The 25,684-nt window shown below is 36.5% G+C and overlaps 1 protein-coding gene across 3 annotated transcripts in view; it reads right to left on the bottom strand.

Moving 5' to 3' along the window:
- LOC113045524 (V-type proton ATPase subunit H-like) overlaps nucleotides 1-25,684 on the bottom strand; it is a 45,360-nt gene that overhangs the window by 18,226 nt on the left and 1,450 nt on the right. The window contains exons 1-9 of one of the 3 annotated variants that reach the window (XM_026205931.1): nucleotides 25,577-25,674; nucleotides 24,865-24,998; nucleotides 17,680-17,779; nucleotides 17,399-17,488; nucleotides 16,443-16,556; nucleotides 11,938-12,042; nucleotides 6,036-6,089; nucleotides 4,926-5,023; nucleotides 3,447-3,639 (exon numbers count right to left, since the gene is read on the bottom strand). In XM_026205931.1, coding sequence (XP_026061716.1) covers nucleotides 3,447-3,639; nucleotides 4,926-5,023; nucleotides 6,036-6,089; nucleotides 11,938-12,042; nucleotides 16,443-16,556; nucleotides 17,399-17,488; nucleotides 17,680-17,779; nucleotides 24,865-24,968 — 858 coding nt within the window. In that variant the 5' untranslated portion in view covers nucleotides 24,969-24,998; nucleotides 25,577-25,674. Of the gene's footprint in view, nucleotides 1-3,446; nucleotides 3,640-4,925; nucleotides 5,024-6,035; nucleotides 6,090-11,937; nucleotides 12,043-16,442; nucleotides 16,557-17,398; nucleotides 17,489-17,679; nucleotides 17,780-24,864; nucleotides 24,999-25,576; nucleotides 25,675-25,684 lie in introns of those variants that run through there. The other 2 variants (XM_026205932.1, XM_026205933.1) reach the window with 2 other exon arrangements.

Raw genomic sequence — 25,684 nt, forward strand, 5'->3', positions numbered from 1 at the left:
CCCTAATAGATAGATAGATAGATAGATAGATAGATAGACAGACAGACAGACAAAGAGAGAAGGACAGATAGATAGATATATAGATGGATGGACAGACCAATAGATAGATGGACAGACAAAGAGAGAAGGACAGACAGACAGATAGATGGACGGACAGACAGACAGATAGATAGATGGGCGGACAGACAGAGAGAGAGAGAGACGGATGGACAGACCGATAGATAGATAGATAGATAGATAGATAGATAGATAGATAGATAGATAGATAGATAGATAGATAGATAGATAGATAGATAGATAGATAGATAGATAGATAGATAGATAGATAGAGGGACAGACAGACAAAGAAAGATGGATGGATGGATGGACGAAAAGATAGATAGATAGATAGATAGATAGATAGATAGATAGATAGATAGATAGATAGATAGATAGATAGATAGATAGATAGACAGACAGACAGAGAGAGAGAGGGATGGACAAACAGACGTATAGATAGATAGATAGATAGATAGATAGATAGATAGATAGATAGAGATGGATAGACAAACCGATAGACTGATACAAAGAGAGAAGGACAGACAGACAGGTAGATAGATATAGAGACGGATGGACAGACTGATAGATAGATGGATGGACGGACGAACAGACAGACAGATAGATAGATAGACAGAGACAGACAGACATATATATATAGAGAGAGAGAGAGAGAGAGAGAGAGACAGACAGATGGATGGATGGACGGTTGGAAGGACAGACAGAGAGAGAGAGAGAGAGGGGGATGGACAAACAGACGTATAGACAAGTAGGAAGGACGGACGGACGGACGGACAGACAGACAGACAGACAGATAGAGACAGACAGACATATATATATAGAGAGAGAGAGAGAGAGAGAGACAGATGGATGGATGGATGGATGGACGGACAGATAGATAGATAGAAGAACTGACACAGACCAAGTGACTTCATTCCTGTACATCTCTATTCCATGAACAGAAAGACAGAGCTGTGCAGCTGATTACATAATAAGAATATAGAATATTTTCTGTATAAGAATAAAAAGAGACCTATGATCAGCTACAATAAAGAATCACAACAAGGCTAAAATACAGACCAATATCTTCAATCCTGAGTGTTTCAAGTATTGCTTTAGGTAATACTATATATAACGGTGGGGAAGAGTGTACAAATGTGGAACATAAATAATGGCAAAAGTGCAGAGGCAGATCCATTGATAGCTGCAAAATGGAAGCCATGTAATCATGGACAGACACAGAGAGAGAATACCTGGTCAGGACAACTTAATAAGCTCTTCAGCAGGTGAGATGAATGAAGCGCTGCACTCTAATTCAATACTGTCAGCGACATGGACAATGAATTCATTACACAACTCCAATGACAACAACAGAGCCCAGCTTTCAGGGCTAATTTGAACATTAAATGTAGCCAGCACTATGAACGACATGTGCAGGAAAATGAAATGCAGAATAAGAGTAACAAGCAGCCTGTTTTTGTGCCTCGGCTATGTATTAAACAAATATGTGCCAGCAGTGGAAAAGTAATAAGCCTGACAGAAGATAAAATGCCTTGGGACCACATTTGGTCTAGCACTATATCCTAATTCAAATGATCAACACTAGCAGGAAGGGCAATGTGGGGGTGACGAGTTTTTTTTTATTTTATTTTTGTTCCATTTATAGTCTCTAAGAACCAAGCACTGAATAGGCGATGACGCTAGAGTGTGGAAGAGATTAAAACGAGCGCTTTTGTCAATCTGCAACCTTAATAAGGTAATAATGGGGTTCTTAGTACATTCTGGGCAAATTAAATCCTTTCAGAATAAAAGAGTGAGTGATCCGCTAATGGACTTTGAAGAGGACACCTTCTGCTGAGCAATGCCCTGATCTAAAAAAAAGTGAGAAAACAGAAACACCCATCCATCTGTAATGGATTCAGCACACACACTTTTTCATTCATTATTTGTGCACCAAAAAACAACAACAACAGTCAGTTAAACAGTCTGGCATCAGACTTAATGATCACTCATTAAGTACTTTTAGAGATATGTTTACATGGTCCCTTTACTTATCTTCATTTAACAGATGCTTTGCAATCCATTTCCTTAAAAGACTCTAATTGCAGCAATGGTGCCTTGTACTGTACATGATTGGGGTTAAGTGTCTTTCAAGTGTATTAATATGTTGTGGCTCTGATAATGTTTCTCTTTTTAAGTGCCTGAGGTCATAATGGTTCAAATTATACTCTAATGACCAGTTTTTAAAAATAAACCAATTAAAACTGCATTGTTCATTGGTAGATGTTCAGTGGGGTTGACAAGTCTGAGAGCACACTGAAAAATATGGAATTCAAAATCTACTTTCGACCTGTACATAAATAAAGAATTTGGATACATTTAGAAAAAAGATAATAATAATTGAAAGTGTAATTTAAAAAAAGGCCTTTCTAGGTCACCAATTAAATAAGCAAATGTGGGGAAAACAAAATGAAATGCTAAGAAATGAAAACAACAAAATGCTAAGAAAACAAACCAGTATATTAAAGGAATAGTTCACCCCAAAATATACTCGCCCTCAGGCCATCCAAGATGCAGATGAGTTTGTTTCTTCAACAGAATAGATTAGGAGAAATTTTGGATGCCATCAAAAATCCACATGCCAGTCCTTGAATTAATGTCTTGTGAAGTGAAAAGCTGTGTGTTTGTTAAAAAAAACCTGAAACAAATCTTGATATCTGCATATTTTTCTCTTGATTTAGCAGAGATGACTTTTTTTCAGTGAAGTGATATTATGGATAGAGGAATCATATTTTAGTTGGAAAAAAAGGTTTAAAAATGTCTTGATGTATTTCTTAAAAATATGTAGCTTGTGGGTTTCTTACAGTACATTACTTGTGGACTTTTGTGATATTTTTATTAGCCATTTAAATTCCCGATCTGACAGCACCCATTCACTTGCAGAGGATCCATTAGGTGAACTATTCCTTTAAGAATGTATTACAAAAGAATAAATGTGTATTCATTTAAAAAATGCATAATGTAAGCATTTCAGCTGGTGTTCTCAGATTTTTGGAACTAGTAACAGTGGCATATTTGATTGCAAATTATTCTGTGATTACACTGTAATAGAAAGCATCCGGCTGAGTGATGGAGTAGGAGTGTGTATCTGAAAGGATTCAGGGGTGGCTTCAGTATGAAATTACCTATTAGTTTACTGCAGCTGAGTCAATCACAGATTTTTAGGGGGGCTGAAATAAAAGCCCTACTAAAGAGGGTCCTACAATTGCTTAATGCTTTGTTTTTTGGAAATAGAACAGGCATGAGGCTGATTTTAAAAAGAACATTTGACACTACTGCATTCACAAAGTCAGGAAAGGAGACTGGATGGCTAATGATTGCGGCTTGAAGAAGCATTTCATGACACGTACCCTGAAAGCAGCCAGGATTATGCGAGTGACCTTCTCTTTGACAGACTCTTGGAGGATGTCGGAGAGTGCCGGTACCACGTTATAGCGCCGCAGCTGTTCGCAGAGTTGCGGACTGAATGCCAGAAGCCACACGCAGAAGATCATCTGATACTGCAGCTGGAAGCCACACTTATTGCTCAACACTGCTGTGATGCTAAGAGATGGACAGACAGAACAGTCGAAGTTAGTAAACAGTAGGGCATCTCGCCCCTAATGGTGTGCTGAGAGGATGCTCTTCATAAACTTAGCCCTGATGGTTTGATGAGGGGGAAAATGAAAGCCCACATTTTTGTGATGTATAATGAGACCATTACATGAAAGAAATTTTACTTGAGAGGCAAGAAAAAGAAAATTATCTTCAGAGAAGCCTCATTATCCTGTCTTTTACGCTGTCTGTACTCTAGAAAACAAAAGAACTTTTATGATCACAGGGCTAAAACCTGCTAGGACAATGAGAGATGCTTTCTTGTTCTACAAGATTTGTTTCTTCGATACGGCAGGGGATGGGCAGCATGAAAGGGGCGTGAGTAGAGCACACTGTTAACTGCGTGCTGCAACCTTAAAAATAGAAAAATAAATGTGTCACAGGGTTTGACCAATCAATTTTCATGCCTAGTCTATGACTCTTCCAGACTACTGGTTACAGATTTTAAAAACAGTCCAAGCCAACCAAATATTTTAATGAATATTTAATTAAATAATTAAATGATAAATAAAAACTAATTAAAAAAAATATATATATTTATAATTTACATATCATTTACACTTGATTTATAATACATAATTTACATATATATCTCAATAAGATTTTTTTTTTAAGATATCAATACGTTTATTAGCACGGATGCGTTAAATTCATCAAAAGTGGCAGTGAAGACATTTATAATATTTTAAAAGATTTATTTTCAAATAAATGCGGTTCTTTTGAATGCTTTTAACATTGATAATAAAAATATTTTTTTCTTAAGGACCAAATCAGCATATTATATTTTTATGATTTTTTAAGGACCATGTGACACTGAAGAAATTCAGCTTTGCCAGCACAGGAATAAATTACATTTTAAAATGTATTACAATAGAAATGTATTACAATAGATGTATTACAATAGATGTATTACAATAGAGTTATTTTAAAATTGAAAAAATATTTTACCATATTACGGTTTTTACTGTATTTTTAATCAAACAAATACAGCCTCGGTGAACTAAGAAACTTCTTTCAAAAACATAAAAAAAACTCTTACTCCAAACTGAAACTAAAGCTTTACATTTAATATTAAATATTATTTAATACAATTTTGTTACAAATACGATTAATTCCAGGTCGGTCCAGGTAATACTTACTAGATAACCATAACACAATAAGAGCTTAGGCATTGTTTACTATGTGCAATATTACCCAAAACATGACCTAAATATTAGTGCGGAAGTGAGAATTACCAGTTCACTCCGTCGGCCTCCACCCAGGCGAATCTGTATTCATTCACTTTCAGCATGAGCTGCAGGCAACCAGCGACGCACTGAACGTACTGGGAGCTCTGTGAGGGTCAGAAGGAAAAATACACGTACACGACACACACACACACACACACACAAATTAACATGCACACAAACACAAAAGGACAACACCATCAGAACACGGAGAACGGAACAGTTCAGATAAGCAGGGAAATGGATGCATGAAATAAGCCCGTCCTTTTCAGGAACTAGCAAAGGAACACAATGAAACTAGGCTGCTCAAGCAGCATTTACACTCTCTGTAATTCTGCATTCACTTATGCACGTGCAGGACGCTCTGACTTTTAAAAAACGCCTTTTGGGTAACATGCTGGATCAAAGAGACAATCCCACAATGCAGCAGAGAGAAAGCAGCAGACTTGAAACCAGGACAGAGTGAGTGAATCATAGAGAGATGTTAGAGGATATGCGGCTGAGAGAAGAGAACAGACTCAGTCATTAACTGGGAAAGATGATACTGTAGATCAGCACTATATGCATAAAAGCAGAGTGGTCCAGAGAATAGAAGAGACAGGGAGACAGGTCATGAAGAATAGCAAAGTGGAGGGAGACATCATAAGAGCCATGAGAGAAAATTGAATGAAAATTTGTGGCTGCTTGCTATGCGCCAGCAGATTTTGACTCACGACATATGATAAAAAAACAACAACTTTCTTTTCAAATGAACTCTAAAAAGCGCAAAAAGAAATGAAAGAGGAAGATTGCTATAGTGCAAGACAAAAGCCTTCTGGTGATCCTTTCAATCTATCAAGTCTAGTATCTTTAAAAAACAGCAGAAATATTGGATTATGAGCACAGCCACTGGAAAGAGAGGAAAGAATCTTTATAAGAATGCTTACAGGCGAAAAAGGTGTTGCATTAGAGAAGTGCAGCTGTAGGAAAAAGTGAAAAGATTCACAGTGGATATGAATGTGGGGGGGGGGCATTGGACAAGAAACAGCGTGTGCCGAATCCCGAAAAAGAGAGGGGTGAAGATCTCGTCCTCTGAAAGGTGAGGCACACCCCCACCTCCTTCATCTGTGACATACTCACTTCACTGGGGGAGATGGTCCCTGTTCCAGGTTCAGCACCTGTACCATGTAGTTTCTACCAAAAAAAAAAAAAAAAAGATAGAAAGAAAAAAATCTGTGATTTAGGGCCTCTTGTTGCAGCGAACTAGAGCGGTATTCTTGGACAATGACAGGAGGCATGACTCCTGTGTGAGTGAGATGGCTTGTTCATGACAGGCAATCGTCTAAAATTCTGTGGGAGAGTGGCCCTGAATTTATTTCAGTCTCAGCTGCACTGCAAAATGAAATGTTTAAGCCTGGTACAAGAGCTAAATCACAATTTGGATGTTAAAGACACTTTTGCATCAGTATTTAAAAAATACCCCCAACATAATCAAACTGGTATTTATATTCATTTCCAGCACAGAATAACAGACGGGATTTTTTCCAGATTCATTGAAAACATTTATTCACAGCCAGCACAGCTTAGCTACAATGAAACAAATTTATGGAGTGCACTCTGAGAGGTCTAATAAACATGAAATGCTTTGAGAGGTTTTCTATTTATGATTTTCAACGTTCATTAATTCAGAGGTCCCTAGGGCTAAAATATGCAATTGCATGCAAAATCCAACATTCTATTACTATAAGGTGATTTGTAGGGGAAGTGAAAATGAATACATACATATGTAGTGTTCTCATTTAGCAGAGGACCAAAACACTGCTTCTATCTGATAGCCATAATAAAAGAACTAGTATGAAATAGAAACTTAATAAATAATAAATTGAATAGTTTTTGTAAAACATCAAGCGTTCTTTCATTCATTTTGACGGCATTTCATTAGATGCCATTCATTCATTATTAATTTATTTCACAAGCTCAAAAGAAGAATATAATTTTACTGTTTTTCATCTAATAAAAAATGAAATGTAAACAATGGTATCTATCAAATGTATTGGAGAATAACAGACTATTTATAGAGTATTTTTAATACAAAACTTTTTTTTTTTTTTTTATCCATACAAAGTGTACCCAGTTATGCTTTTATTCACTCCTTTCATGTCACCATTAAATAAACCCATCGAATGCAGTACTCTATCTCAAGGTTATATGTTAGTGTATCACTGGGTCTTTCCATTAAGCTCAAGAATGTTCTCTAAAGCCTTTCTCTAATGAAAGCAATTGGAAAACGAATGTGTTAGTACACAAAAGAGGGATGTTTTCAGTAATTAATGGGATACTCCACTCCAAAATGAAGATTTTAGCATTAATCACTTACCCCATGTCATTCTGACCCTTAAAAGTTTTGTTGTCTTTGGAACACAATTTAAGATATTTTGGATGAAAACCAGGAGGCTTGTGACTGTCCCATTGACTGACAAGTAAATCGCACCGTCAGTTTGCATTCTGTGGATGTTCTACAAATGATGCCACGGTGATGCAGAGAGACACAGAGGAGATGAATTATTGAATAAAGTCGTTACTTTAGATTTCTTCATGTACAAAAACTATTCTCGTCGCTTCATAAAATTCAGATCGAACCACTAATGGCAGATGGACTATTCTGACGATGTCTTTCATACTTTTCTGGACCTTGACAGTGCAATTTATTTGGCAGTCAATGGGACAGTCACACAAGCCTCCTGGTTTTCATGCAACATATCTTAAATTGTGTTCTTAAGACGAACAAAGCTTTTACAGATTTGGAACAACATGGGGTAAGTGATTAATGACAAAATGTTCATTTTGGGGTGGAGTAACCCTTTAAATTACAAATATGGCTTTGATTTCTTGTGAACCCCCCAGAAATTCACTGTATACACACTTTATTTTGTTAAACCCAAATGACATCTGTACTTTAGTTAATCTTTATTATTGTTCAAAAGTTTGGGGTCATTGAGACTTTAAAACACTTTAACTGATCACACGCCATGTCGTAATTCCCACAATTCTGAGTGTGACATTCTACTTGGAGTTACCAATCTTTTTAAAGCCTTCCTTTTTATCATGTAGAATTATTTATAGTGATGATCCAATCAAGATTTGTAGACATTTATTCAGGGCCTGAATTTCATTTTTGTATTTTATTTGTTTCATTTGAGGGGTGGAGTGGGCCATTAAAATAAACAAACAAACTGTAATTTGTCTCTGCTATGCTGCAATAAACATCTTCATCAAGATCTTCAACGTCCTCATCACTTTTTCTTACAAGGCTGAATAATTAACTGAATAATTCTTAATTGAATACCTATCTGTGTCATTAATGTTGACCAACAAAAGAAGTTAAATAAATGTAAACTTGAGAACATTAAAATGAGTTTAATTTGTATCTCTACCAAAAAATTTAAATTGCCATAATTTATTCCAGTTTTTCCAAATTCAATCCTTTATTCAAATTTCTAATTTGCTTAATTGATTTGGCCTAAAGAGAGAAGAATGGCTATTTTTGTTTGAGAAATACATATAAGATAGCTGATATAAATGCATTTTGGTTCAGGCTTGTGAAACGACACAAAATATGTTTGAAGGTCATCTAAAATGATTACGATTAAGAATACATTCAAATCCAACAAAATACACAAAAACTCATACTGTGTTCTAAGGTGTGACAAAACGAAAAGCAATATTTCTGTCCAGTAGGTTCTCTAAACACACTACTGTTATGTGACACAACCACAGCCAATTATTAGATATTTGAGGTTTAATGTACAGCTGTTAAGAGCAGAATTTTAGACCAGTTAGATTTCACTGTAGGATCCATTATTGTAAATACAGGAACTTAGCAACTGACAAAACATCCTGCCCTTTGCTGCGACTGATTAGGACAAAACTCAGATACACATGGAAAACAGCTTTTATCTTTTGCTACTTTATAACTTCCTGCCTAGTACACAGACAGGCTTGGCTTGACATAAATATATGTACATATCTACACCAAAAACGTTTTGTTGGGCATGAAACAAAAACGTAATTCAAGGTGCTTTTTCACCAGTTCTGTCAAGCAGGTAAACACAAACCAAACTTTTAGAAATCCATGCTGAACTGGCACATCACTTTTTTTCTTTTTAAAGCAAAAAAGTCAGTACCACCACAAGTAAGGTCGACCCCTGGTTCCCATGTGCTGGTGGTAAATGACTCAACCCAGTGCACTTAGCACCAGTACGCCCTGAGTGAATCTCTTAATCTGTATCTGTGACTGGACTGCTGCAGCCGAGCTCACAGCTCACAGCTCATTCTGAGTCAGGAGGATCCAGGATCAAATCGTGCTCTAGGCACTTCTCGGTTTATTCTTCTTGTTGTGCACTTTATATAAAGCACTCTGCTGCAGTAGTGGCCTGACACGGCTGCCTCTGCAGATCTTGACCCCCTACTGTGTACGTGTAGGATACGAGGAGTGGCACAGTACATACAAATTCACTCGTTCCTGTGCAGGTGCTGCAAAGTGTTTGACACACAAGCTGGGCTCAGAAAGTCTGATGCTGTCTTCCTGTTTTGTAAGCTATTTACCATGACATTTCAATGACCTTTCCTATTTTGTTTTATATATGATATTATACAATCACTCAAATCAGTTTGGTTATGAATCATCCAGAAAGAAATCTGTGAATTAATTCAAATGAAGTAAAAAAATAAAATAATAATAAATAATAAATAATAATAATAATAATCGACACAAAAGATTCTTGGGTTGCAATTTTGATATTACTATGGCTTTCAAGAATATGTACTCTAAACAAATCTAATAATTGGGTGATATTTTATTGTAAAACAAAGTATATAAATTATATAAATATTCACCACTTCATCAAGCCTTTGATATGTCCAGATTTTACATTCAACCAATTAAAAAAAAGTGTTCAATCAAAAATTGGTTTATTTATTTGATGTTAGTTTCTGTGCTCTACATTTGCCAAATAAATCTTTGTTTCAGATATAAATTAGACTTTGAATCTTAAATTTTCAAAGTGGACTCAGCAATATAACAAACATTACTTTAACTGCTCTTGATAGTAACTAAAGTAAAAAACTGACACAAATAACCTCCTTCGATATGAAGGCTACCTATTTAAATCCCCAAAAACCTAAAGGCAATTTTTTTAAAGGAACACAGCGCATGGCCAGTGCTTTGGCACATCACAAATTCTTTTATGTCTGAGCTTGCCTTTCACACTCCAGTGAAAGGAGGAGGATTGAAAACAAGAAGAAAGCGATGGCATCTTTTGAAGTTTCATTGTATAGAAAAATTTACATCATAAGGCACAGAGGCAACACTGAACCAGACACAGTAGGTTATGTTCTGTGACTGACACGAAGAAGCAGATGTGTTTTAGACATGGTGAAGAGCTTTTCAAGAAATAAAAGCCTGCTGAGAAATGAGAGTTTCAGTGCAGCATGAGCTTTTTTGTTTTGTTTTGTTTTTATAGATTTTTCTCTTTAAATCTCATGTATAAAATATAACTGAATAGGCCAAATACAAGTCTTCATGATCTCTCTCTAACACACACACACACACACACACACACGTTTACTGTACATGCAGAAAATGTTACTGTTTGCATTTCTAATAAAACCCTCTTTCCTTAGCTCAAGCACGCAAATATCTTAACCACATGCACTGTAATCTGTATTACACTGAAAGTTAAATTTCCAAATGAAAATGGCGATGATGCGTTCATATGTGCTTAATTTTCACTCGAGGAAACAGCTGTGGTGTGACGAGAGTTGAACGCAGCGTAAACTTAGTCTAAAGTAGATGGGAAACCAAATGCTCCCGTGATATTTTGTAAACTGTATTTATGAAGAATAAAAGAACTGCACAGATGCAGATATTATAACAATCTATCGATAAACACACACCTTGTCCCCTGTTTCTTGCTCTGCGGATTGAATAACACGCTGATAGATGGGGAAGAGCTGACCGAAGTGTGCTGCTGTTTTCATATGAAAAATATGGCGTAACGAAACCCATGGTGGTGGTCAAAATTATTAAAACACCAGAATTTTCACCAGCTAATAAATGGTTTTAAGTCAGTTATTTTTCTATCTTTAGCTATAGTGTGTCAGTAGGAAATATCGGTTTACATTTCCAAACATTCAAGCTGTGCAAATCCAAGCTGATAATGAACGTGGATTTGCGCAGCTTGTCAATTAATAACAGTTCCATTTAGCAACAGCTGCTCTATGTGAAATCACGCACCTGATGGAATTTACCGCTGATTAGATATCTGGCTTTACTGACGAGATGCGCATTAATCATCGGCCAATATATATTGTGCACCCCTAAAATAAAGTGCTCTTGCTTTCACCTAGATACACACAGCATCTCTCAGACATTGCTGCTTCAACGCTAAATGTGGTTACTGAAACCATGCCTTCTTTCTTTGTTTGAACATTTGGGTGGCATAACACAAATATTTCCACATAATGACATAGACATGTGGGGTGTGTTTGAATGAGCTGTTTTAGGGGGGCGTGGCAGAGTTTTAACTTTGAAAAAGAATATCTCCTTTGGATTTGCAACTGTACACATCTTTTTTATGCACCAAGAGCTTGTAACACTCCAAAGAGAAAGGAAACATTTAAAATTGCATCATATGACCCCTTTAAATTTTTTTTTTTAGTTGTTGAAATTACTAGTGTTCTTAAAACTTCGGCCACCACCGTATATACTGTATATTTTTCCTTCCGTAAAAAGAAAAAGTTAGATAGTAAGCAAAACAGCATCAGCAGTTTCCATTCAGTTTCATTGTATGAAACGGATGCAGTGAAACAGACAGTGAGACTCAGTCATTAATATTCTTTTAAACAGCATCTCCTTTTGCGTTTCAACAACAAACAAAAAATGTGTCGTTCAGGTCTGGAATTACATGATTTTAATCATGACATTTTAATCGGTTAGAGTGAAGGTCTGCTGATTTTTGGATCGAATCTCTTTGTTTTCTACCTGAGAGCTGAGCTGGGTCTTAATCCAGTTGAAGTAGTAGTTCAGGTCACTGCCCTCCATCAGGTCACGTCCCCAGGCAGCCAGCTTGGCTATGATGCGTCCAGCCTGAGGCAAAGAAGAGAAATGTCGCATCAGTGATTGGAAAATGCATTTCTGTTACACGTGGCTTTCATACAGATGCTTGAAAATGGGAATATATAAAATGTCTTGATGGGGCTGTGGCCTAGTGCACCTTGTTTGGGCTCAATAAGCTGGAATAAAGTTTGTATAGAGCTCATAGATATTCCCAGTCCTGCTCTCAGTCTCTCTCGAAATAATTTCCTGTCCTCTCTCTGTTTTCCTCTGAATAAAAGTGGCAAAAGGCCAAAGGATAATTAACACCATTAATTGAGATAAGTAATGGCAACTGTTGCGCTGCATCCATCTGAAACATTCAACCTAAAATTAAACATCCTAAATTAACATTTCAGACTAATGAATATGCAACCACTGCAGAATAGGCTTGAATTATTGGTCAGATGAAGTGATTCACTGAGAGCTGTATCACTCCCAGTATCTGTGTGTGCTATGGTAATGAAGGCATTGAGAGCTATTCTGATGTTTCCAGAAGACATGACATTTACGCTGCTTGCCATGCAAAAGAGAAACTTCAGAGTGTTTCATTAAGAGCTGAGGTGAGGATGGCAAGGGGAATCAATACAATCCTCATGCAGTTCAGCACCCTGCGCCCGCCGGCTGGCTGAAGGGTAATTAAACTGTGACGACTGACTTCACGCTGTGCTGTGTGTGAAGTATGTATCCCTAAAATGTAAGTATCCTGAGAAAAAAATTTTCTTTTGAGTGAATGTTCGAAACTAAGCATGGATATCTCTTTGATGGATTATTGATAGACCCCATACTAACTATGGGCACTCAAACAAAAGGTTTAGAACTAGCTCTGAAAGTAAACTTAATAATCTAGCTCGGTTGAATAAAAAAAATTATTTATTACTTTTAAGAACAAAACACAATGCTCTTTTATATTAAGCAGAATAGTGTGTGGAAGAATGTGGACAACTCCGGAAACTTGCAATATTTCTGTTTAGGAACTGACATCATTCCAAAGTAATTATAGAGAGAGGGGAGGAAAAGCTAACTTTGTTCAGTAATTACTTGGAAACATTTTTCATACAGGAGAAAAGGGTTGTGAGATATTGGTCCATATTTCACGCTGACTGTGTTTTGTAAATGCAGCTGAACCATCAGTAAACACCACCTGCACACTCCTGAAATTTAATTGCGAAATTTAAGCTTTTATGCGTGTAGCTGAAATTACTTTTCTTTAGAAAAGAAAATAGGTCAAATGAGCCTCTTAAAAACATGAAATTAAATTCACTGCTATAACAAATAATTTAGGGAATATTGTGATCATTTAGCTCATAATTGTAATAAACCACTTTCTGCCTACTATGGCTGTTGTCAGTTTAGTATGAAAATATGTAATATTATATTATTACAATTGAAACCAACTGTTTCCTATTTGACCCTCTGGGGTTGAATTCAACATTAGTGTGGTTGGTCTCACAACAAAGGGTATACTTTTATCTATGTATAGTCATAATAACAACAAAACAACGTTCTTTTGTAAAATAACTAAAATAAACAGGGGGTTTTCTTTTTCGTCTCGGTCTCTGTCACCTCTCTTCACAGACACGAAAATAAAACAACCTGAATCTCAGCGAATACTTGCCTCAAAGACAAATATACAAACTGTATATATATATATATATATATATATATATATATATATATATATATATATATATATAGAAAGCTTGAAATGTCTACTCTTAAATTAAAGGGGGAGTGAAATGCTCATTTTCACTCAATATCCTGTTAATCTTGAGTACCTATAGAGTAGTACTGCATCCTTCATAACTCCAAAAAGTCTTTAGTTTTATTATATTTATAAGAGAAAAATATTCTGTGCCGATTTTTTCCAGAAAAACACGACCATCTGGAGGCGTGACGTGTGGGCGGAGGTAAAGAATCACCAGTAGCACCAGTAGGCTTTTGCGTTGAGAGCGTTTGGAAGTTGTGTCATTACCGTGAGGAAAAAAAAAAACATCATCCAAAACAAACCATGGCTAACAGTCAGATTCAACCGTTTATTTATGATCCAGAATCAGATCCCGAGGCTGAAACTGAACGAGAGCAGCAGCAGCAATGACTACAGCAGGACGTCTCTATGTGGTATGTACTGAAACTGTATATATTTGCTTAGCGGTTTTGGAAAATGACTAAGTTCCACTTTATGTCATCTTTTGTGCAGTTTGATGACAACATCGCATGTTGTTTACTTGATGTGCTTACGCGCCGATAGCTAAGTTAACAACACAGAGATATTTGGAGCAGTTTTACTCACCGCCTGCGGTTCCAACACACGATCGTGACCCTTTTTCGTTGGGACTGCATTATCCTTAAGAAATAAACGATGTGCAAATCCGGCATCAAACTGGGCCTTGTTTGTAAAACAGGCATCTTCGAAATGCAGGGAACAAACACAAACACTTGCACAACTCCGTTGATGCTCTGTAAAAATAAACTCCATCCACTGGTCCCTTAATGTTTTAAGCTTTTTTTTGGTAATCTGTGCAGGGTTGTCTTGCCCTCGTAACCAAAAACACACTTCTTTTGTGACATTTCGCGACGCTCTCTCTCTGATCAGTGAAGTCTGTTGTGCTCTCTCTCAGTGCTCTGCTATACGGGAGCGCGCGCTCTTCCGGCAGACGTGCCCTTAGGACCCATATAAGGAAATTCCGCTCCATTTAACGTCACACAAAGCTATACTCGAAAAAAACTTTCCGAAACTTGTGACAAACCGGAAGGAGTATATTTGGAACAAAAATAGTCCTTCAAACGTACAACTTAATTTTTGAAACTTTGTCCATGTTTAGCATGGGAATCCAACTCTTTAACAGTGTAAAAAACTCAGTATTCATGAAATAGCATTTCACCCCCCCTTTAAGTTCAAAACAAATATTCTCTGTTATTCTCAGTAATTTGTAGGGTTGGGAAAATAAATCGATGTATCATGAATAGAGAAATGATTCAGCATCGATTCTGGTATTTTCCAAATACATCGCGATTCTTTCTTGAATTTAGTTTTGAACAGCAGATGGTACTGCATGCTTTAGAAACACCCGTATTCTGCTCGTTTCCAAATCATTACAGACACTTGAAACTAAAATAATCATTCAAAAAATTTGAAAAGGTTGAAGTGAATTACAAAGGCGTTCACAGTGGGCTGTGTTTACATTAATCTTGCATCATAAAAGCATTCTAAGATGCTCTAAGAAATGAAATTATATGACTCAGCCGAACGCACAAGCGCTCTTTAGCACTCTTCTTCATGAGCAGTTGAGTGTGCAGATAAAAACTAGATTAGAGCGCCAGCTGCTGTTAAAATCTAACCTCAGAATCGATTCCAGAGGAATCGTGATGCATTCTGAAAATCTAAGAATCAATCCACAAAATCGATTCTTCATCGATTTATTGTCCCAGCCCTAGTAATTTGTATGAAACCAACGTGAGCTCCACAAATGCCCACTTCATCAGTAAACAAATGTGAAGAGTTCATCCTGGCTACTTTTTGTTTATTGGCGGAAGACACGCTGAAAGGAAAAACCCAGAATTTACCTCCTCTTTCAAAGAAGAACACAACGCGATGAGTCGCGCAGCTAGATCAAGTGGACGATAGCTAGAATGAAATTTTGTCCATCTTCTTCTCACCCTCGAAGTATCATAGGAAGCTTAGAGGGTGAGTAGAAGATAGGCGAATTTACATTCTTGGGTGAAATAACCCTTTAAGATTACTCGCATCTGTTGTTATTGTGTTATTGTGATATAACTTGTACACATTTTACTAGTTAGACTTTTCCCAAACTATAACTCCTGACTCCAAATATGCAATCAAGTGAAAGATTTTGAAATATGTGTCGTTTCATTGTCTAAATGTCTCACAACTCCAGGATGTTTGAGAGCCACAAGGTATAAAAGTAGTGTGAGTGTTAACACTATGAATAAATGTTTGGCACAAAGGTGTGTTGCTGTTCAAATCTCAGTGTTCAGATCAGTATATTCAATAATGTTTCCTTGACCTTCACTGTGTATATTTTTTATTATACTATATTGCAAATAAAATAATAAAAAAGCCCACATTATTTTACTCTCCTCACACTCTCTTATCTGCCTCAGTCACATTCATGGCCCATTATGGGAGGCCCTCTGTCTCTCAGGTGTGAATCACTAAATATTCATGGTAACTCCTTCGCACAAGGGCATTCTATCACAAAACATTTTTCACAAATGTTAAAATCACTATATTGTTTTTTTGTGAACATGATCCTTTTAACATCATTTTATAGGATTACTGCGGAATAAAATTATACATTTCTTTAAAAAACTTTTGAACAGTAGTGTATATTATAAAAAGTGTATTTATTTTTTGCCTGATAGCAACTTACCATATGAACAGTAAAGAGGTCTTGACGGTTCAGCATTGGGAGGAAATAAGACCAGGCTGAATTCTTAGTCTTCTTGGCATAATCAAAGAAGATATTCACTCTCTGGTGATTTTCCTGCATAGTAGAGCAGAAGACCCATTTATTGCAACATAAAATAGACTGATCTCAGACACATTTTCTGATATATAGTTAAAAGCTTTCCACAAATGGACATTAAAAAAGTCAGTGACTACATCTGCAGGGGTGAAGTACTTCCATTTCACCGCCACAACAAAATGAGCTATACTTAGTAGCATTGTTGTGTCCTTGAAAAATACTTAATACACCCTACATCATGCACATGATACTCCCCCAGAGACACATTTATAAAATGAATTGATTTTTAAAATTGAAAGATGAACCTGTTTTATCTTTGTTTTAGAATAATACCCACTTTGCATATGAAAAGAAGATCAAATCATAGATGCACAGACTAAATGAGCTGTGGGGGACAAGTCACTGAATGAATACAGAAATACTCAGTATAGACTCTGTAACCACAGACTCCATAAAAGCAATTGAAAGTGGGTTTTATGAAGGCCATCTATCAGCACAAGTTAAAAGATAACATTGACAAAATATACAACGAAACAGCAAAGCTAGAGCATCAATCTGCATCTAGGCAATTGACAGAGTGACAGCATGAATCAAGATCAGTCTGAGGACGTTACATTTTTCTGTTTTGAACATTGGCAAGACCAAGGCTGTGAAGAGACAAAAAGCAAATGTCATAGCAATATTCATGTAACTGTCTGCATTTTTCATTTCAATGCACTATACACCATTCAAACAAAGATAATACAGGGTCAGTTTATGTCTTATAAATGAACACTCTGAAGCGTTTAAGTGCGACTGACAATGAAAAAACAGACAACAGAGTTGGACTTTTAATTTCTCCAAAATATTGTGTTTTTTACCTGCAGTGTGTCATCAATTAGGGTCAGGATGTACTGAACTGTTTGCTCTTTAGATATATGAGCCATAAGGTTGAGGAAGGTTTTTGCACACTACAAAAGAAATATGTTAGAAGAATTAGTTAAATGTACAGACTTCAATAGAAATACAACATGTAAGCCTAAAAACAAAGGTAATGATCTAGCTCTGTTATGTTTAAATGAATGTGGTACATTTCTTCTTTTAAACTAATTATTTAAAAGACTGGTAGGGGCAAGACTAATTTTAGAAGAGTCCTATTCACCTGATGTCCATCTTTTGTCAGAATTGCTTGCTTGTCCTCAGACCCGGCAATCTCAAACTTCTTGATGAACTCGCAGTCCTCAGCTGAGATCATTTGGCCCCTGAAAACCATTAAACTCACCAATGACTAAAGAGAGTTAGGCACAAAAAAGGCAATCCAGCAAAGTGCATCAATTGTTCACATTCTTTTTATTAAACGTATTTACTCTCACTTGCTTTTTTACTGTTTTAATCTGTCAAAGATCCAGTATATCCATTCTCAAGAGCAAACACAAGTAAATCATATATCTCTCATCTGTGGAGAGATTGCAGGACTCAATAATAAGGATGGGATGATGGGTTGGGCCCACTGATAAAACTGTTACTTGTCCTATTGATCCCAAACAAAAGTCTACACCTTAAAAATCAATATGTACTCAGTATTTTTTTTTTTTTTTTTCTGACTATTATTACTCACGAAAAATACAATTTTCTAATTAGATCTAATATGATAATTGTGTTTACTGAAGGATCTAAGGATAGTCAAATGCAAACTGTGTGTTTTGCCATCACAACAATAAAACAAGGAATTTAAAACTTTCCAAACAATTTAAAATTAATTTAAAATTAATTTAAAACCATTAAAGATGATTAACAGAAAAATTATATATATATATATATGCCCGTTGCAGGACTCTATCATCAGCATAGCTGTGGTAGGCAATTTGGTGCTTTCTCATTATTTGACATAGTGGGTGCATATACAGGCTAAAAAAAGCGGTGTAAGAATTGAGCCTTGTGGGACTCCCCATGTCATGGACGTCCACTTCGACTTATGCTCTCCTATATTCAAGTAATAACCTCTGCCTTCTAAGTATGACCTGAACCATTTGAGTACCATCCCAGAAAGTCTGACCCAGTTTTCCAGTCTCTCTAGAAGTATGTTATGAGCAACAGTGTCAAACGGAGCACTTAAATCTATTAGTACCAGCACTGATATTTTGCCAGAATCAGAATTAAAGTGAATATTATTCATAATCTTAATGAGTGCCATCTCTGTGCTGTGATGCGGCTGGAAACAAGATTGAAAATTGTCCAGGTGTCCATTTGAGTTTAAGTAGTTTTTCAGTTGTTTAAAAATTTCCTTTTCAATAAAATTGCTCTTTCTCAGAAGGGGCTTCACAACTGCAGTTTTTATTGAGTTTTAGCAGGGTGGGTTTCATTGAGGACTGTTACACTGCAGATGTCTTCTAGCCATGTTTCACTTAGAAACATAAAATCAGGTTGTTTGTGTTAAACTTACGGTTTAAGAAGGCCCTAGACTTTCTATCATGTGATAAATCAGAAATATAGAAAGCTACAGGCACACTGGGTTCCCGCTTGTCCCGCATGTGTCCACCACATGATGACTTAGAAGCTGATATGATGGTCTGTCATCACGTATACTTTGTCCAGGTGTGTGTGTGCCATTCAGGTTAAATGGATTGGCATATAATACTGAAGGATGACAGAGGGAGAAATAAATATTGTCTTTTAGCACTCTTGCAACAAGTTTGTTTGGGTTGAGGCCATTCAGTATAAAAAATTGTCTATGGCCCCAGAAAAGATTGAAACTGTCGATGAAGTCGACTCTTATACATGTTTTCAGCCCAAGCAACCATGAAAACACATTAGTTCCCCTTGCTGGGAGTGGTCCACTGATGAATGACTGAACTTCAAGCCTTTGAAGTGTTTCAAAGAGTTCACTGAAATCCTTCTTAAAGGGGGGGTGAAATGCTATTTCATGCATACTGAGTTTTTTACACAGTTAAAGAGTTGGATTCCCATGCTAAACATGGACAAAGTTTCAAAAATTAAGTTTTACGTTTGAAGGAGTATTTCTGTTCCAAAAATTCTCCTTCCGGTTTGTCACAAGTTTCGGAAAGTTTTTTTCGAGTATGGCTCTGTGTGACGTTAGATGGAGCGGAATTTCCTTATATGGGCCCTAAGGGCACGTCTGCCGGAAGAGCACGCGCTCCCGTAGAGCAAAGCACTGAGAGAGAGCACAACAGACGTTCACTGATCAGAGCGAGAGCGTCGCGAAATGTCACAAAAGAAGTGTGTTTTTGGTTGCCAGGTCAAGACAACCCTGCACAGATTACCAAAAGAGAAACAGCATTAAGGGACCAGTGGATGGAGTTTATTTTTACAGAGCATCAACGGAGTTGTGCAAGTGTTTTTGTTTGTTCCCTACATTTCGAAGATGCTTGTTTTACAAACAAGGCCCAGTTTGACGCCGGATTTGCACATTGTTTATTTCTTAAGGATAATGCAGTCCCAACGAAAAAGGGACACGATTGTGTGTTGGAACCGCAGGCGGTGAGTAAAACTGCTTCAAATATCTCTGTGTTGTTAACTTAGCTATCGGTGTGTAAGCACATCAAGTAAACAACATGCGACGTTGTCATCAAACTGCACTTTCCACATGTACAGCTTAAAAAAAAAAAAAAAAAAGATGACAAAGTGGAACTTAGTCATTTTCCAAAACCGCTAAGCAAATATATACAGTTTCAGTACATACCACATAGAGACGTTGTTGCTGATGCTGCTCTTGTTAAATTTCAGCCTCTGGATCTGATTCTGGATCATAAATATACGCTGAATCTGACTGTTAGCCATGGTTTGTTTTGGTTGGTTTTGTCCTCACGTAATGTCACAGCTTCCAAACGCTCTCAACGCAAAAGCCTACTGGCGCTTGTGATTCTTTAGCTCTGCCCACACGTCACGCCTCCAGTTGGTCGTGTTTTTCCGGGAAAAATCGGTACAGACTATCTTTCTCTTATGAATATAATAAAACTAAAGACTTTTTGGAGTTATGAAGGATGCAGTACTACTCTATGGGTACTCAAGATTAACAGGATATTGAGTGAAAACGAGCATTTCACCCCCCCTTTAAGGAGTTCTGACTGCTCTTTCTGAATATCATACTTCCCCACATGGATGATGATTTGATTTGCAGTCTTGTGCTTCATTAGAAAAGTTTAGAAGTTCCTTGTTCACATCAGAGACAGTTGCTTGAGGAAAGCAGCATGTAGTTGTAGTCCTGCTACTGATGTTTCTGATAATGGAGTCACCCACTATACGGGTCCTGGGCACAACTGCGCTGCTGTCTGTAATGCCTGTTAGTAGCAAGGTTAGCTGCTACCTGAGACAATCCATGTTCAATCCCATTTAGGGATTCCTTACCCACATTCATTAATGCTTCAAATCTATTCTCAAAATGTATAGGGGGTGATAGAATACCAATAAAGGAGTTCCATGATGACCGTTTGCTGTGTGTTCCACCTGTTTTGGAAGTCTGGCAAGTAACTTTGTTTCAAGAATCACAATCCTTTGTAGAAGTATGTGGCAGTTAATGCAGCAAGTAGTTTCCACAAGATGCATTTTCTTTCTTGTCAGTTTGAATGTAGGCAGCTGTGTTTTCCCGTCTCCGTAATGTAAGCTGCTGCCAGTGGGAGGCAAAGTGTTCTTTTTCATAGTATTATTCCTGTCCCGGAAAGCTTTTAGTTTAGTGTCTGTGCCCAAAATGTGTTGTTTGAGCACTGTGCTGATCTGCTGATGTTAAAATCTTAGAGAAATCTGAAAAAGGTACGTAAAAAGGGAGCAAAGAGCAGAGCAGTAAGCAAGAGTGTCCGAATAGTAGTGAAGCCGGAAGCAAAGAAAGCAACCATACATTTCTTTCTTTCTTTCTCTTTCTTTCTTTCTTTCTTTCTTGTATATTCATTTTTTCTTAATGTGTTCATTAATTCCTTTATAATAATTTATTATTTAATCATTTTATTAATCAATTTAATTATATAATCATTTAAAATAAAATAAAATGAAAAAATAAAACAATTTAAAATGTATTGATTATTAATTTATATTATGTTGTTTTTATATATATTATTTTCCCATTGTTGTTTAGACTTATGATTGTGTGGTTTCAAGGGATGTTTGCTCAGTCAACTTATTGGCTGATAGAAGACTGTTAACAGTTTTGAAACTTCCTGAACTGTAATTTCACCTGCCACATGCCCTCTGCATTAATATGCATCTGATTTAAACTACAAATATAGACTAATTATCATACTTCATTATGCAGTCTTTAATATACTTTGTTAAGCAATTTATTCTAACTGAAATTTGATTGTCTTCATATTTATTTAACTATCCCATTGCCTGGTTTATAGCAGTATAAAAATAACAACTATAATGCAACACAAATTTAACAACAACCCTACCATTTAAGTCTGAATGGTCTGAGGTCAGTAGGATTTTTTGAAAGAAGCACCTAATGCCAAAGTCCTTTTAAGACATGTCATGTCACTCGGAAGCCATCATTGAAATGCCTCTCTAGCATGCAAGTGCAACTCCTATCTTTTTGAATGGGGAAACATCAAATTCTCAAAACTGTTCACTAAGCTTACAAATACATTTCATATTTGAAATCACCAAAGAAATCTGACAACAACTGTGTCATAAATTATGTTACTTTTGCTCATTATTTTTCAGGCTATTCGGTTGTTAAGTGATGACGTAAGAAGCACTGTTTCCGGGTCCAAGCCTCAACTCGCTTCACTTGAGAATACAACCTCAGCAGCCCTTTATGAGCACTGTTTATACATATTAATAATTTAAACTCAACGCTTTCAAACTTACCGTATACACTACAGTCTCCGTGCTCACAGCGTACCAAACACAAATAATTTTTATATATATATATTTTTTTTTTTGATTTTCATTGTCTGCCTGGGACTTTGGTATGGAGTTAAAGGTTAAGATTATAACTTTTTCGCTAGTATTCTAACACATTATGAATTTATATTAGCACCTTTTGTTGTTTTCTCGTGATAACTGATAGAGCATTTGGACATGGAAGCGTTGCTATGTGACGTCAGACTTAACAAGCGAATATCAGCCAGTGTCGAGCACATCTCAGAACGTTGACTGTTTCTATAGCAACCAGGACTTCTAACGGCAGCTGCAGTGATGCGCTGACTTTACCGATCAGCGACTGGCTCTTTCATTCAGAAGACGGTGCTTCCTGAGATGGAGAGGCCATATTGACCGTTGCATGTGACATGTCTTGGTTATTCTATAGTCTTTGATTATGCTCACCAAGGCTGATTTGTTTGATCAAAAATATAGCAAAAACAAACTATTACAACTTCAAATGCTGTGATGCCAAGCTGAATTTTTTTTAGCAGCTATTACTCCAGTCTTTGATGTTACACAATCCTTCAGAAATGTGGTGCTCAGGAAACATTTCCTATCACTATCAATGTTCAAAACGATTGTCCTGCTTAATAATTTTATGGGAACCCTAATTAACTTTTTCAGGATTATGTGATAAATATCTGAAACAGGTTATTTTGTAAAAAAAAAATAATAATAATAATATATATATATAACCCAATTATTGCTCCAGGTGCTACATAAAATTATTATTTTCCTAATTTCTTTCTAAAACTGACCCTAACACCTTAGAAAAGTAAGAGTGATTAACACACACATTTGACAGAAGAAGAAAAAAACAGAAGACAGGGATTTTGTAATTCAAAAAAGAAATAAACTCAGTGTCTTTTCATTGGACAACATGTAAAAGTCAACTTGTCTCACATGCATAAGCCAATAATATAAAGACCCTGACATCACTGAAAAGCTTTCTGTGTTTTATAACAGGGGAGAGTTACTAACTATACTACTATGTAAACAGTAAATATCACATACGGGTTAGAAAATATAACTATAAATCACCTAGATTCTGTTCAAGCCTAATTTACTACCTTTAGAAGCATCGTTTAAAAATAGAAGTAGTGTTGACTTGGTTGGTAAATAACATTAACCCTAAAACCCTATTCTGGACAAATGTGGGCAAAATAATTTTGATTTATTTATAAAAAATACTTCCCTTGATCTGAGTGGTACAAGACTTGGTTACTTTTCCTAAGTTTGCCTCCTGAACACACACACATTTTTTGACTCAATTCTACAATGTTAAGTGGGTGAAAAGAAAAAAAACTCCTTAATCTTGTATTTGGGTCAAAAATGGGCACCCATAGAAATGAATGGGAAAAACTGTAATTTAGAGCATTCTTGTTTGTTTGTAAAAATAAATTAATAGATCCAATACAATGCATATCTAACATACACACAAATGAAGGGCTGATCCTGTACAACATTCTCATCATGGCAAAAACTCACACTCATACACACACACACACACACACAAACAATGCATTCACTGAGCCTATGACACAGCTGGGCTAATGTCTGACCATGTTTTTTGGTATGATCCAATCATCCACCTGGCTCATCACACTCTCTCTCTCACACACTCACACTCTCACACACACACACACACACACACACACACACACACACACACTCACTCATACAAACTCACACACACACACTCACACACACACACACACACAGAGAGACACACACACACACAATGATCTACATTAGAGCATAATTTACATAGAAAATATGGTACTTTTTGAGGTAAATAAATTCAAAAATAAATTTCTTTTTAAAAAAGCACCATAAATGGATAGACAAAACTTTATCGAAGACAGTGATATAACATTTATAATAAATAAAAAATAGGATCACACCTGAGTCCTCTGTGCCCACATTTGTCCACAATTACAGGATTAAGGGCTATAAAGTGAATACGGTTTGAGGGTTAAGGGAGGACTAACGTTATGCATACAACACAGAAACAGACACAGCAACACACACACACACACACACACACACACACACACTACCTAAATCATAACTGTCACAAGACAGTGACACAAAGAAGTCAGTTTCCTTAAAAAGTCTAGAACTTCTTCCTGTTTTAGAGAAGCATTACACCAGGGAAATTAAGTTAAGTTAATTTAACTTAAGTTATTTGATCTGTAACAAAGAACGAAACCAAGATCCAAATTCTCAAGAAATACAATTCTGAAGACAGACAAATGGTTTTGTTCTTGTTTTGTATTCAGTGACCTCTTCAAACTAGTGAGCTGCCCACAAATACAGCATTTTAGGCATCATATGGTCCAAAAAATCTGTCTCTTGTGACACAGTATGCAGAATAAGAACCAAAAATGCTTCCAGATTTCAGATGTTTTTGTTCCATTGGATCTAGGAGATGAATATTAAAGCAGAAGTGGTATTGAGATGTACTCACTGGAGGTAGGACTGCCAGTTGACCTTGTTTGCTCGGACCTCTGCGGCCTTGGCAGCGATGATATTGGTGGGGACGGCAGCGTCAACTGCCCCTCGGATATCCATCTTGAGATCTTGTATATTAGGACCTTAAAACTGAACACAATATCAAATCGTGATGTGCTGTCCCTGAAAAGGCCACTATGACAAATGCTGCAGCATCTGTAACATACTCATTCCAGCTAACACATCACCTCGAAAAGTGGTTAGAATCGGTAACACAATGGAAAAAAAAAATGTTTAACAAAGATTAACCTTACACAAGATTTCTGTGAAAAATCTACGGTGTGTTACTAATAAACACTATTAAAATGATTTAGTGTAACGTTAGCAAGGTTAATGTATCAGCTAACGTTAGCTAAGGGTGAAAGAGGGAAAAAAATGCGAATTCATTTAAAATATAGATGAGATTAACTAAACGTTTCAGTAGGTCTGGACACATCTTTTCAAAATAATTGGATACAATTCGTTAAACGTCTTCAAAACACACAAACAAAAATACTGATGGATAGAGCCACTGACAACTGCTAATGCAGAACAGCGGGGTGGAAATGTACCGCCTAGACTTTGCGTTTAGTCAGACGTTACTATACAGTTATCTGGTAATTATCTGTGAACCCGATAAGCAATAATTCTAGTAAAAATGTTATAAATATATTTGATTTCTCGCTTACCTACTGCCTCTGCTGTCAAATTTGCAACAAGACGTCACGGGATCTATGTCACGTGATGCTGTCATGTGAGTGGACCAGCGAATTAACCCTTTAAAGAGCACAATCTTT

This window comes from Carassius auratus, chromosome 27, assembly GCF_003368295.1.
Source record: "Carassius auratus strain Wakin chromosome 27, ASM336829v1, whole genome shotgun sequence".
NCBI lineage: Eukaryota > Metazoa > Chordata > Actinopteri > Cypriniformes > Cyprinidae > Carassius > Carassius auratus.